The sequence below is a fragment of the Podarcis muralis genome, chromosome 1 (genome assembly GCF_964188315.1).
Source record: "Podarcis muralis chromosome 1, rPodMur119.hap1.1, whole genome shotgun sequence".
Taxonomy (NCBI): Eukaryota; Metazoa; Chordata; class Lepidosauria; order Squamata; family Lacertidae; genus Podarcis; species Podarcis muralis.
Window position 1 is genome coordinate 103,570,407 of NC_135655.1, and position 14,811 is coordinate 103,585,217.

Genomic DNA, 14,811 nt, shown 5'->3' on the forward strand with positions numbered 1-14,811 from the left:
GCAATCAAGTCGAGTCAATTTCACATTCCACTGACTTTGTGTAGGATGAAGGGAAGCAACTACAATTAGGAATGAGAATGAATTTACTGTCCCCCTACAGTGAACCTTCTGCATCAGTTATCAATCTATGAGGGGACTGTGTCATTTAGTAGCACTAAGAGGGAATTTGTTCAGTTGTTCTATGGGGGAGAAAGATAACCAGAACACTGAGGAAAAACTGGGATCTTCTGGAGACCAACCATTGAATTCCGTGGATGAGCAGGAATTTGAACCTGGACTTCCTATATCTGAACCTCGTCCTCTGTGCATACACTACATTGAAGCGATGGGAGGAGCAGCATATATTTAGTGAGCAGATGCTACCTGTAATATGCAGGGTTAAAAACTGTTGTTTCATCTTGAATGGAAATAATACAAATTGCTTTGATATAGGGTATCTGTGCTTTAACCTGCACTGATTCCACATTCGCATCGTAATCCATTACGATAAGCTTTCATACATTTTCTTTTATTCCTGACCTCAAGCACCCTTATTTGCCAGATAATCCTGTTGCATTCGAGAGGATGCAGATAACTGATCTGCCTCCTATGAAATTGCTGTGAATGCCATGCAAGGTTGCTTGTGAAAGTTTGTTTTCCGCTGCTCCCAGGGGGCAAGACATGAACCAGTGGATTCAAACGATGACAAAGGAGATTCTGACTCAACATGAGGAATAGTTTTCCGATGGTAAGAGCTGTTTGGCAGTACAATGGAAAGCCTTGGAAGATCGTGGACTCTGCTTCTTCGGAGGTTTTGAAACAGAGGTTGGGCAGCCATTTGTCAGGGATTCTTTAGCTGTGATTCCTGCATTGATGACCCTTGGGGTGCCTTTTAAGTCTACAATACTATGATTCTGTAATTACTTGTAGCAGAAGGGGAAGTGCTGGGGAAGGCTGTTTATTTGCTACTCATGAAATGGGGCAAAATTATTCACTCGTGTGTAGTTTTTAGACCAGGCATAGGCAAACTCTTGCCCTCCAGATGTTTGGGACTACAATTCCCATCATCCATGACCACTGGTCCTGTTAGCTAGGGATGATGGGAATTGTAGTCCCAAACATCTGGAGGGCCAGAGTTTGCCTATGCCTGTTTCAGACCATTGACTTTTTAAAAAATATATATATATATTTTAAGATACAGAAGCTTACTTGGGAAAGGAAACGTAGATTTGAAATTGAGAACAATGCTGCTTTAAAGATTTACTTTCCTGGCTTCAGCAAACTAGCTACTGATAAGTTCCATAAATAATGTCTTTACTATGTCATTAGGAAAGCCTGGGGAGTAGTTAATATGTAACAGTTTATTTAACTGTGCAGGAAATTCTGGGCATTCAGCTCTAAAATTATTTTACATGCTGTCCACGTCCATAGTGAGCATTCTGAGGGTTAGAGATTTCAGAATGTGTTAAGCATAAACAGTTCCTTTAAATAAAATCCATGCAACTTTAGTGTTTGTTTATAAAAACTACAAACCTTACAGACATCTTAAGGATTACATAGCCACATTAGATGAATCTTTGTCCTGTTGTCTCATCATTTCCATTCACATGACACTCAAACTATGGTTAATTCTAAAATAGAAGCCTTTGATTCAGTGGCGTAGCGTGGGTTGTCAGCACCCGGGGCAAGGCAAGTAATTTGCGCCCCCTAACCCGTGGATTTGCGCCCCCTAACCCATGGATTTGCCCTAACCCCAGATGTTGCGCCCAGTGCGGCCGGCCCCCCCTGCACCCCCCACGCTACGCCACTGCTTTGATTTGTTCCTAAAGGCATACTCTGGTTTCTCTTCAGATCGTATAAATCTTTCACCCTGATTTGCTCCTAAAGGTGAAAGAAAATGAGCCTAATGCAGGCGCTTTCCCATAAACCGTATTTTAGCTGTTTGGTCTGGTTCAGATGTAAATGTCTTGATAAACTATAAAGACCATATCCGGCTATAAATTTGACCATACTTGAGCTGGAGCTCCTAGCCTACTGACCTTTACTGCTTTGTACTTGATGCTGTGACTCCTCTCCTATTGACCAACCAACTCAGAGGGAGCACTCTGGGGAAAACAGCACAGGTCTTAACGTCAGGAGGGGCTGTATGATATGGAATATAAGGTACAGAGACAACTGTGCTAATGAAATTGGTCAAGACATAGGATGGCTAAAGGAAGTTTTTGCTAGGTCTACAACAGGGTAGCTAATCTTTAGATGTTGTTTGACTCCAACTCTCATCAGCCTCAGGCAGCACATCCTGTTGTGAATCCAACAATATCTGGATAGCAACCAAAATTTCTAAATTATTGAAAGCAGCAGTGCACTCCCCTAAATCTTCCTGGAGTTTTCACCCAGAGCTGCATGGCTGAGAGGGGAACTCCAGCCAGTACACCACACTGGCCCTGGGTTAGGGTTGCTCTGTGAGAATACTCTTCTTACGGCTATCATAATATCGGTCTCAGCTCTGCTTTCTCTCCCCCTGCCCACTTAAAGCATAATGAAAGCCCTCACTGGAGCCTATTCTCACCCAGCAACTCGCCTGCTCCCTTGCTACTAAGTAAGGGATTTCCGCACAGTGTAGAAATACACTTTCCCAGAAATTACCCCAACCCTCCAGAGCAGATTTAGGGGATATGCAAGGAGGGTGGGGAGGTCTTGTTGCATGAGTGGACCTTGTCCTACACATGCAACAGCTTAGTTGAATCCTGCCCAATATCCCCCTGCCTCCATTCTAGTGGTGGTTGTGGGGAGGACATAGCAGGACACATGGTGATGCATATTTTCAGAGGCTGATAGCATGGCATGGGGCTCATTCCTATGGTTAATCCTTCCCCCTATTTGTTACACAAAAAAACTTTTATCACTTTATGATCTCAGGGGAGGGTACATTAAAATTTTAAAACCAAGAGCTACAAAAATGCAAGGCAAATAAGAGGAGTAGATAAAACCACAACATAGTTAGTAACAGCAATTATCATCAAAACCCCGTACAAGGTGATTAAGCCCCTAGAAATGTCTGCTGAAATAGCACGGTTTTTATTTTTTTTATTAAAAAAACTGGTGCAAAAAACTCACTGTGATCAGGGACTGGAAAGGGGTTAGTTTAACCTCCAGTTTGCTAGTAAAACTTCATTACTGTGTCGCAAAATGACGCATGTCTAAGAAGTGTGTTACTGACATGAGAAGTTTGGAAAGCTTTGTGATGGGGCATTCCACACCTGGAGTGCCATGGCAGAATAAGTCTTTTCTCTGATTGTCACATTATAGATGTCCCTTGAATGTGGCACAACCAGATGAACCTCAATTGTTAATCTTAATACTCTGCTCACTCAAAACATTGCACAAAGCACAAACTTGGTATAGATTTAATCAAAAGTATTTAATGGGTCTAACTTGGGTTGGTGTGAATTGGATTGTGCCCAGCTCATAGGATATGATATGTGAGGGAGATAATTGTATATTTACCTTGCTGAATGATATAAATCAGTATTTGTATTCAATATATTCTACTGTGAAATGCAATTAATGTCAGTTGCCTGTGCCCTGTCTAGGATCACTGCTTTCTAGGGACTCTCTGGACACATAGTCAATTTATCTATTTATGAAAAAGTAGAGTAACAATGAAAAGTATATGCTTCAGGATGACAGATGCAGTATATGCATACTCTGTGTGCACACAATTAAAATAATGCAATTGTTTCTTTGCTCTTTTAAGGTTGCATCCCTTAACAGTCACAACATGTGTTTGTTTTAATTATCTAAGAGTTGATTGGTATAGGATTCATCACCAGTAACCATAGATTTAGGCAGTTAGCTTTACTGTGGAAAATGCCCAGCAAAAAAGGTAAAACAGGTGACAAAGCACACACACTTCTTTGTGCTCTTCAGCAATGAAAACACTGCATTATTATGAAGGTACAGTGGTACCTCGGGTTACATATGCTTCAGGTTACATACGCTTCAGGTTCAGACTCCACTAACCCAGAAATAGTACCTTGGGTTAAGAACTTTGCTTCAGGATGAGAACAGAAATCATGCTCCGGCGGCGTGGTAGCAGCAGGAGGCCCCATTAGCTAAAGTGGTGCTTCAGTTTAAGAACAGTTTCAGGTTAAGAACGGACCTCCAGAACAAATTAAGTACTTAACCTGAGGTACCACTGTATGTTTTCAGAGGATTTGATGGTTATATGTGCAAAGCCACATTGAAAAGTGCCAAGAAGGCTCCTGCTGCTGAGGGAAGATGCAGAAATTCTGTTTGGGGAGAAATAAAAGAGGGGGAAACAGCACAGCTATCTCATTTTATTTTGTGCTGTGAATATTTTTATCTGCGCGGTGCTTTCTACAAGACAGAGTACCAGTGGGCTTGGAGGCATGTGGAGCACTCCATTATCATTCATCCTTCTTCACCAGAGCCAGGTGAAAAGATCTATTCTCACTAGACAGAGGGGGATCTGTTTTTTTAAAAAAGGAAAGGTCAAGTATGCATTTAGTAATGGTTCCTGTGCCAAGATGTATACATCTGAGGGATGACAGTCCTCTTGACTCTTTAACAGTGAACATGTTCTCTAGTTTAAGGATGGCCAGACTTCAAGATCCAAAGTGGGTTTTATTTTGGGGTTTTTTACCAGAACCTTGATGTAATGATTATAGGGGTTGCTCGTGCGTAAGTTGCCGCCACTCCTGGCTAGTGTGCCTGGTTAAGCCTTTTCTGTCTGGACAGCCCTTCACTTCGTGGCTGTTTCAGTCGCTAGCAGAATCCATCAGTGGGCGTTTCTTAAACCTTTTCCAGCATAAAAGCTGTTTGACTCCAAGTCTCCTCCTACTCTCTCTGCGCGGAAGTCTTCTGCGCAGAGAGGGTGTGGGTAGCGGAGGACCAGTGCTCTCCCCGCTGGTCTCCGGCGAGGAGTCCTGGAGCCCCCTCGCCGATTCTCCCATCTGCCCCCCTTTATCCCTGGTGTTACGCTCATTTCCTTCCCCAGCTGATGAGCTGCCTCTCTCCCTGCTGGGCCCTTCTCCAGCATCGCTTGGGAGCCTTGCCTCCGCCTCTGGCTCCGATGTCAGTTCCCTGACACTTGAGACCCACCCACCAGACCCTGGTGCAGAAGACACAAAGAATCCCAAGTCCAGGAATTTGTTTCAAGAACCAGAACTGAATGGAGCTCACAGTGCTCCCACACAAAAAAATCTACTTCTGGTTACCCACAGATTTCTAAATTTCAGCCGTTTAATTTGGGAGAATGGAGTCATTTTGCTGATGCTATAGTTCAGAGTTAGAAATATTTGCTGTTCATCCAGAGCTCTACCAATAGATTTAGATTCCCATCTCTCATCAGCCCCAGCTAACATGACCAATCGTCAGAGTTATGAGAGTTGTGGTCCAGCAAAATTATGGAGGGCCACAGGTTCCCCAACCCTGTTCTCAATCTACCCATCTAGGTCTGGCATGGATAGTAGAAATAAATTATGGGGGAGGGGGTTTTGGGGGGGGGGGAATCAGAATTGGCCTTTTCTGTGCTATACTGGCTTGATACTTTGAAGGATCCACCTCCTTGATTATAGCTCCTTTTTATGGCTAGGGTTGCTATGGAAGTGCTTCACTGCTTTTCCATTAGCAATGCACTGAAGATTGCTGAGACTCTATTTTAATATGTGTAGTAGACCATTTAGAATGATTGTTTATTTATCCATCAAGGTATAAAGATGAAAACATAAGAGTCCTACTAGATCAGGCCAACGACCCATATAGTCCAGTGTCCTGTTCTCACAGTGGCCAGCAAGATGATCATGGGAAGCTCTCAGGCAGAACCTGAGCACAACAGCACTTAAACAAAAGCTGTTTCACTTGTATCACACATATGTGATCAGCATATCTAGAGTTTTTCTCCTTCAGTACTGAACAACTGAATCTTCCTTTCTCTTCATGAGGCAAGTGCTTTCTGAAAATCCAGATGATTGGAGGTTGGGGGACATCAGCTTAATCAAGTGACTGTTTAAGGAAATAATGCTTTTTAATATAATAGTCAGTTCTGTCAACCAGAGTTGCATCTGTTTTGCCTCCTTGCAACAGAATACCACTCCCTCTCATAGGATTGCATGAATTTCTACAATGTGTACTAAAACTGTGACGTTACCATTGCACTAAATGGGCCAAAGTTGTAGACAAAAGACTACCTCTTTTTTCACCTTTTGAGCAGGGAGGCACTGAAAATAAAGTGTGTGTGTTTTGCTACATGTATTTTTCACTTCAATGTCACATTGAACACTCTGTGTGGAGCCACACACAAATCTTTAAAATGAAAGAATGTGGCAATTATTGTTGCAGTTTATCAATACTACTACATAGTCTGCTTAGCAAAATGATAGTGTGTTTCATTTACTGCATTCATTTCATCTAGGTAATTCACAGCTCATTTAGATCATTACTGGAGAAATAGCTTCACTTTCCTACTGTTATATTTCTTGTAATCTGTAAGTACCAGCAGACAAAAGGTTGTGCTCTGGGTTTTCAGTATCGACCTGCATGAGTCTTTTTAAAAGGCTGAAAATATGTATCACAGTTTAAATCAGTGTGGTCTGCTTAAAAACACAATGATTATTTAACTACCCAATAAATTTCATTTGTCTACAGTGCAGTAGTCAAAATGCATACTTTTATAGACATGGTCATTACTAATGAGCAGATTTGGAAAGCTAAAGACACAGAAATTATCTAGGCAGGCCCCCAGCTGTTTAAAAGTTGGCTTAAAGTTTACTCATTTATTTGGCACACATCTAAAACATAAATGCGTTTTGCTAAAATGTGCTCTGTCAGTTTAGTATAATTTTAGTACCACGGTTAATATTGCAAATGTTGCTTAAGCTCTTCTTTGCATAACTTTTTTAGTTGATTGTTCGTTAGTATATAGTAATAACCTTATTTATATGTTATTCCTGTGTTTGCAAATGCTTTACTGCTTATGCTCAATGTAGTTGCTGCAGTTAGATCAGGCTGCTGTGGGAGCAACACAGTCTTGGTGCAATCTCAGTGACAATTGTTGCTATGACAAAATTTGCACAAAGAATGTCAAGTATTCAGTACATATGAATATGTTGCACACATGCATCATCTCCCAAAGCTTACAACAACCTTATTAGGTGGTGGTGGTTGTTGCTTCTGCTGCTATTACCACCACTGTTGTCAACTGTATCTAGATTCAAACTAGAATTTGTCATGCAATCAACACTGGTTTCAGTCAATAAAGTTGTCATCTGAATGTTGAGATTTGGTGTAATTATCTAATTGGTCTCATTTTTAAAGGAATGCATTAGGCTCTCAAATGAATAGACAATTTGAAAACTATATAGAAGAACTAACAAATTTTGTTACATAATGATGTTAATGTCCAGCCTGGGCCCTTTGTGAAATGCCCTTTTTTTATTCAGGGTGAGGTTCATGATAGGTTTTTCCTATAGTTGTCTGCATGCTGCATCCCCAATTTGTTCAGCTTTTGGGGAACATTCCATGCTTCTTTTTTCAGATACCTGTCCCCATGGACAGCTGCTAGAGTTAGCTCATTTCCCTCTTTTTCTTTAAATAGCTTAGTTACATCTTTCCCTATTTGTTATTTTCTTCAGAATTAGTCAAGACTTCTGATGTGACTTTCTAAAGGGGAATGCTTTTTAATTTTCTGACACGAATCCCAAGAGCTGATGGTTGACGATAAGGGAGAATCACCCTGAGGTTGGATGATGAGCCACTCTGGTTGGAGCATGCTGCTTTTGACAGACGGAAGGATTATCTAAAATGATAAGCCCCTGTCAATTCCATCTAGCCTTGCTATAGTTCTTTCATGTAATGTTATAAGTCTCAGCAGAACTAGAGTTTGTGTTGCCTCTGTTTCCTTCCCGCCACCAGACAAGTACCGTATTTTTCGCTCTATAACACGCTCCCAACCATAACACGCACATAGTTTTTAGAGGAGGAAAACAAGAAAAAAAATATTCTAAACAAAACAGTGGATGTATGATTTTTGTGGTTCATGCTGTGGCCACAGACATGTGATCTAACGATGAGTTTGGGGTAGCCCAATGCAAAAATCCTGAGGATCCATGTGGATCCGTGCTTTGTAACCACGTGAATGAAGGAACTGTCAGTAATGTATGGTATCTCCAATACAGTGATGAAGGAAGAGGGGGGGAGCTCGCACTTGTCCTAGGCAAAGCAGCCAACTCCTATAGGCCTAGGTGCCTTCACCCCCCCATTAAATATTTGAGGGAGTCATCCCCCATCCCCCATTGTGGTATGTGAGTGGGGCTTACCTGGCTGTCTCCCCAATATTTTTTGAAGCTGGAAGAGGGAGGGAGGGAGGGAAGGAAGAGAGAGGGGGAACTCACATTTGTGCAGCTGCCTTGCCTCGAACCGAAGCAAAAAGAGGAGGAGACGCAGGGACACGAGCCTTGTAAGCTGCTTTGTTTGAATTTACCGGTGAGGTGCTGGGGGAGGGACGGAAGGGGATGCCCTCTTTGTCCCTCCTTCCAGCTCATTGTAAAGAAAGCAGAGTAAGAGCCACTTACATGTGTGTAAGGGAGAGCCATAGAGCAGGCAGACACTGAGAAAAAGAGGCTGTCTCCCTTCTCCCACCTTGGCTTTTACAGCTGCAGGCAGCTCTTGCCGGCTTCCAAGCTGCCTCCCTTCTCCCACCTCGCTAAAAAGCCATAGAGCAGGCAGACAGGAGGGAGAGAGACTGTCTCCCTTCTCCCACCTTGGCTTTTACAGCTGCAGGCAGCTCTTGCCGGCTTCCAAGCTGCCTCCCTTCTCCAACCTCGCTAAAAAGCCATAGAGCAGGCAGACAGGAGGGAGAGAGGCTGTCTCCCGACACTCAGCTGTTGCTCAGCTGTTGCCGGCTTCTCAGGGAGCCAAGCGGAGGAAAAGAGGCTGCCGAACAGCCAGCAAGAGCGGCTCCTCCTGCCTGCATTCGCTCCATAACACGCACACACATTTCCCTTTACTTTTTAAGGGGGAAAAACTGCGTGTTATGGTGCGAAAAGTACGGTAAATATAGCATTTCTCTAGCTTCATATTGACTCCTTTATTTTCCCAATTTCACTCTCTTGCTAGACCAGGAAAGTATGTGCTTTGCAAATGAGCTTTTCTCTTTCTGTTTCTATCTATCTCTGCCTTCAGTGATTCTGGGTCCTTAGGACTCCACCTTGTCTCTCTGTATATAAGGCAATTCTCTGCCTTCAGACTTCTCTTTTCCTATTTCCTTAATAATAATAAAATAGTCCTGACAACATGGGTGAGCTGCCTGTGTAATGCATACACACACACACACACACACACACACACACACACATATGCTGTATATGCTTTTTGATCTGTGTATGTATGCATCTGCATTTCCCACAGCAAATGCCATTATTTTCCCTCATAAATAAATATTTCAGTTCTCGTGTGATTGTTGCTAACTCTCAGCAGATGCACACACTAATGCTTGTTGGTCAGTTAGCAAAACAGTTATATTCAACGCAATCCTGCCTGCCGTACTCAGTTGTCTAGGATAATTTCATCCAGTAAATATCCCAGAGTAGTATTGCTAATTAACCACAATTAGCTTTTTCTGTGAATACCAGTGCAAGATATATGCCCATGCACATAAGTGCACTGGTATGTGAACAAATTATTATGAGTTGGCCGGGTTGGCCTTATATGAAATATTTGCAGCATGAATGTGCTGGCCTTGGTTTGGAGCTCTTTTATCACATGTACCTTGCATTTGGCCCTGAAAGTAAAGAAGAGGAGGAGTTTGGATTTGATATCCCGCTTTATCACTACCCGAAGGAGTCTCAAAGCAGCTAACATTCTCCTTTCCCTTCCTCCCCCACAACAAACACTCTGTGAGGTGAGAGGGGCTGAGAGACTTCAAAGAAGTGTGACTAGCCCAAGGTCACCCAGCAGCTGCATGTGGAGGAGCGGAGACGCGAACCCAGTTCCCCAGATTACGAGACTACCGCTCTTAACCACTACACCACACACATCAAGAGGATGCTCCAGTAACACTCCAAATGTTCCTTTTCAGCTATGGCTTCACATTCCCCACGCATGACATCATATGATGTCAGGTGTGGTACAGGTTTGCATGGCAGGGGAAAACAGCCCCATGGGACAACTTAGGAGCACTTGCAGGCCAGATTTTACTCCATGGGTCAGAGGTTCCTCATACCTGCTATACAGGATGATTAGTTGCAACTATTCTATGATAAGTAAGTTATGTACAACTGATTTTGTCACATACGTACAGACTGTCAATAGTAAGGAAGCTACTCACTAAACAAGCCTGAAAAGATAAAAAGAATAAGTTGCATGCTGATGCTCAGTTTCTCATTAGCTGCACTGTTCATTAGCTGATAATGATGTATCTGTGCATTGTAATTCTGTTTGCAGCGTTATTTAACAAGCAAGCCAGTAGTGGATGAAAATGAACAAAAACTAAGCTGTTGAATGTCTGGGCTGAATGTCATATATGAGAACAATTAAATTTAGTTCATGATATCAATGAAATTGCTGTTGTCTGTTTTTTAGTAATCGATTTATAGTGTGCATGTATTACGGAAAAGTTAATAAAAGATAATATTTGTTAAAATTTAAAGAACTGTAGCTCACGCAAAACTCTCAATCTGTTTTCAGGATTGTTTTTTCTCTCCTGCTCTTGTTTGGCTGCCTCTGCTTCTCTTGAAATATGTGAATTTGCTCCCCATCCAAGTCCCAGAAGCACTGTTCCCAGGATGCTATGCAACGCTCACTCAATGAACCCTCCAACAACTTCTGTGGATGTTGCCAAAGGGGCATATTGGAGATTCCAAGGAATAGTGCAGCCCTTAACACCTTTTTGTATAAGTCCCCTCTCTCAGCCCTGTCCGCATGAGCAGGGAGGGGCAAGGCTCTTAGCACTTCTTTCAAGCAAATCATGTGCAACTAGTTCGATACTGAAAGCTGCATTGCAAATGTGGCATGAACCAGGGTGGACTAGAACTAACAGGTGGTGGAAGCATAAACTCAACAAACTCCAAACATGCTACAGTTACTTATTTATATCATAAAGTTTATGTATATCCCTTGTCTGTGTATATACAAAGCCCTAAATAACTTGGGGGCCCAAATATCTGAAGGAGTTCCTCCTCCCATAGAAGCCTACCTGAATGTTCAGGTCAGCAGCGGAAGCCCTTTGATGATTAAGAGGTCGTGGCACATTGGAAGGCCTTTTCTGTGGTGGCTCCCCTGTTATTGGAAATCCTTCCCCTTGGAGATGCATCTGGCATTGTCATTGCACTCTTGTTATTTCATCAAGATGAACCTTTTTGCCCCCCTTTTTTTAATAGGGCAGAAGAACCCGTTTCAATTGGCTTCCACTGTAATATTTTGTGTGTGTTTCAATTATGGTTTTAAGTAGGGTTGCCGTACGTTGGTGATTTGGCCATCAGAAACAGAAAGTGCTGAATGTCCAGATGTATGGCAACCCATGTCAGAAATGTAATTTTTTGCGAATTTCCTTAAGCTTAAAAACTTCTTTCTTTCTTTCTTTCTCTTTCTTTCTTTTTTCTTTTTTCTTTTTAGTTTATGTTTTCTGTTTAGTTTTTTTAAAAGTTTTTAGTTTCCCCATTTTAAGTGATGCTTTATTGTTTTTAAATCTGTTTTATTGAATGTATGTATTCTGTCGTAGGTCCTTGCAGTGCATAAATAAATTCAAACAAAGACAAATATATTTTTTGCAATAAATGGTCCCTTGGACCATATCACATACAATTCTGGTGAGTTCCTCAGTCCTCAGGTACAGCTGCACTTGGTAGAGGGAACTGGTGAAAAATTGGGGATACAGCCTTTGGGCAAGCAGAAATGTTCTCTGTTCACAATACAGTGGTACCTTGGGTTACAGACGCTTCAGGTTACAGACTCCGCTAACCCAGAAATAGTACCGTGGGTTAAAAACTTTACTTCAGGATCAGAACAGAAATCGTGCTCCGGCAGCACGGCATCAGTGGGAGACCCCATTAGCTAAAGTGGTACCTCAGGTTAAGAACAGTTTCAGGTTAAGAACGGACCTCCAGAATGAATTAAGTTCTTAAACTGAGGTACTACTGTATAAAGAAGACAACTCCTAGGGATATTTTCAAACATTTCCCTTCACATTGTCTATGCCCGAGAAACTTGTGCGTGTGGATGTGAAGTCATATTGAATATGTCGGTATTGATTGCTTGAAGGACCAAACTACTGCTGGAGTAACACATTTTGAAGTTGCATTGTGTTTTTTTCCTCCTCCTTTAAAATTAGAACTAGCAGGTGCAGGTGTGTCAATACTTTATTGTTCCTTTGGAGAGGCACTGTACTTTTGTACTGTTGTCCTTGCAGGAGGTGACGTTTTATGGTTCACTGTTTCAATGCTTTGTGTTCTTTCTTTTTGTTATGTTGGTGCTTCTTGACTAATCAATAAAAAATATTAAAACTAAAGGGAGGGAGAGAGAAATAAATGGTAGGTGCTTGGGGACCTGGGGGGATGAGGAGGATGAGGATGGATTCAACCCTTTCATCCTTTGTCATGGTTCCAGCACCCCAACCCTGAAGTTGCTGTTAGTATTTGAAGCAAAGCTCCCATTGGGACCAGTGGAGGCTTCCCTTCCAGGGCTGCCACAGGTGGGGATTTCCCTTGGGGCTGTGACATCACATGGTTGCTGCAAGAATAACATGGGATGAAATTATGCATATAAACCTGAGCTCCTTTGAAGGGATGGAATGTGAATAAGTCGTTTAAGTAATGACTTCATCACAGAATGCTGGTAATAGAAAATGTATTCCCCATACTCTCATTTTTATTGATCTGACTGCAGCCTTATGAAATGTGGACCTGAATGTACATGAAGAAGAGTTAAACTCACTGCTTCTTATCTTTAGACCCAGAAAACAATAGATTGGAAGTTTCTGCATGATGAGAACAACGCAGAATGGTTAAGGATGTGCTTTTTCTTGATGTCTTCTGTTACAGCTGTTATGTCAAGAAGCCAAGAAGGACCTGGAGAGATGGGAAAGGCAGTTGTCATCCCCAAAGATGATCAGGAAAAAATGAAAGAACTCTTTAAAATCAACCAGTTTAATCTTATGGCCAGTGACATGATTGCATTCAACAGAAGTTTGCCTGATGTAAGACTAGAGGGGTAAGTTTACACATTTGGCTTGGTTTTGCAGTGTGTTGCATTGACATTCCCAATATTTCTAATCTGTTTTATGTTGTTATATTTATTTTGGATATTTTTAAACCGCCTTTCTAGAAAATGCCCATCAAATAAAAATTATGGAGTATCATTAATCCAACAAAGATAAAAACGTAAGAACAACCAATAACAAATATTCAGCCAGCCAATTAGAGGAGCTTCCCACAGCACTGACAAATCACAATCCAGGCTGTAAAAAACACTTGAATATGTTAGTTGGAATAGGTATGTAGTTATGACCTTCTGAAAACCGGACATATGGCAGCCCTAGTGATGTTGCAGAAGCTAACTGGGAAAATCTGACAACTTCTAGGTCAGTACTCTTAACTGACCTAGGGTAGGGTCCACTTCACAGTTTACAAAATTTCTCTAGAATAGAAATTGCAAGCTGTAGGGATTTTGTGTGTGTTGTTTCATATGAAAGTAGCAGCTATGTCCTTGCCTGTGATGGGTTATGGTAGTGCTAGCTTAGCTGGGGTGAGCTAAAAGGAGCAGATCAGGGCTGGAGAGGAGACTGAAGGCCAGTTGAGAGGTTGTAAGAGCTGCAAGAGACGGGTAGCACTCAGGTGAGGGGCTAGAAAATGCCATATAGGCCTGGCAAGCAGAGCCAGACGTCAAGTGTAAATGCTAAGGTAGTCAGAAGATTAGAGCATACATGCAGATGAGCATACATGCAGATATCATCATACACGCATCTTGAAGGAACTGCAGCAGGTAATTTGCTGATGAATGGTTAGCCAGCATGTGTATTCATTTGGATTATGCAGACCTGGGAATGGAAGTGAGGTTGCAGAGAATGCTTGTTGATTATTCCATACTGAGTTGGGGCTTTGCATTGCTTTCAGTGGTTGACTGGAACTGTTAATTGAAGCCAGAGGAGTGTGCACAATCCATCTGTAAACTTGTAAACATGCAAATGTGTATTAACAGTGTCCTGCAACTTCAAAACATTCGAGGTTTTTAAGGCTTTCTATATTCTGTTGTGATACATAACTGAGAATTAAAGCGCCTTCCATTTTGAGGTGACAACACCTCTAGCAGTCCTGTCCAGTTCTGCTTTGCTGTCATTACATGGAATCTGACACTTCCTGTAATGCGTGGAACGTATTTTGCATGCTCTTCCCATTTAGATATAGCAGTGTCACTGTAGGTGTTCTGCATCTGCAGAGAAAGATAATTCTGGCAATTGCTAGTAATTCAATAGGTGTCACAGAAAACATTCCTTCTAACTAATACACACGGAGATATTGAATATTAGTATGATCAGCATGAAGAAAGGGGGGGGGAGAGACATTTTTTAATTGCCTTGATGTGTCATGTGGTATCAGTCGCACTATGTAATATGTGTTGTCGGCACGTATTAAAAGCATTACAATAGTAAATTAGATTTTTCAGGGAAGAAATGACACACTTTACTCATGTCAGAGGCTGCTGTATCATCTTCAAGGCAATTCTTCACTTACATAGCCTTTAGGGTTTGACCAGCAGACAAGTCAAGACAAATCTAGGGCCCTTTGGTGTGGGATGGGCCTCCTGTCTCCAAACAGC

The 14,811-nt window shown here is 42.0% G+C and overlaps 1 protein-coding gene across 2 annotated transcripts in view; it reads left to right on the plus strand.

The window, feature by feature from the left end:
- Window positions 1-14,811, plus strand: part of GALNT13 (polypeptide N-acetylgalactosaminyltransferase 13) — a 151,640-nt gene that overhangs the window by 45,051 nt on the left and 91,778 nt on the right. For both annotated transcript variants that reach the window (XM_077936298.1, XM_077936301.1), the window contains exon 3: window positions 13,038-13,206. In XM_077936298.1, coding sequence (XP_077792424.1) covers window positions 13,038-13,206 — 169 coding nt within the window. The remainder of the gene's footprint in view (window positions 1-13,037; window positions 13,207-14,811) is intronic.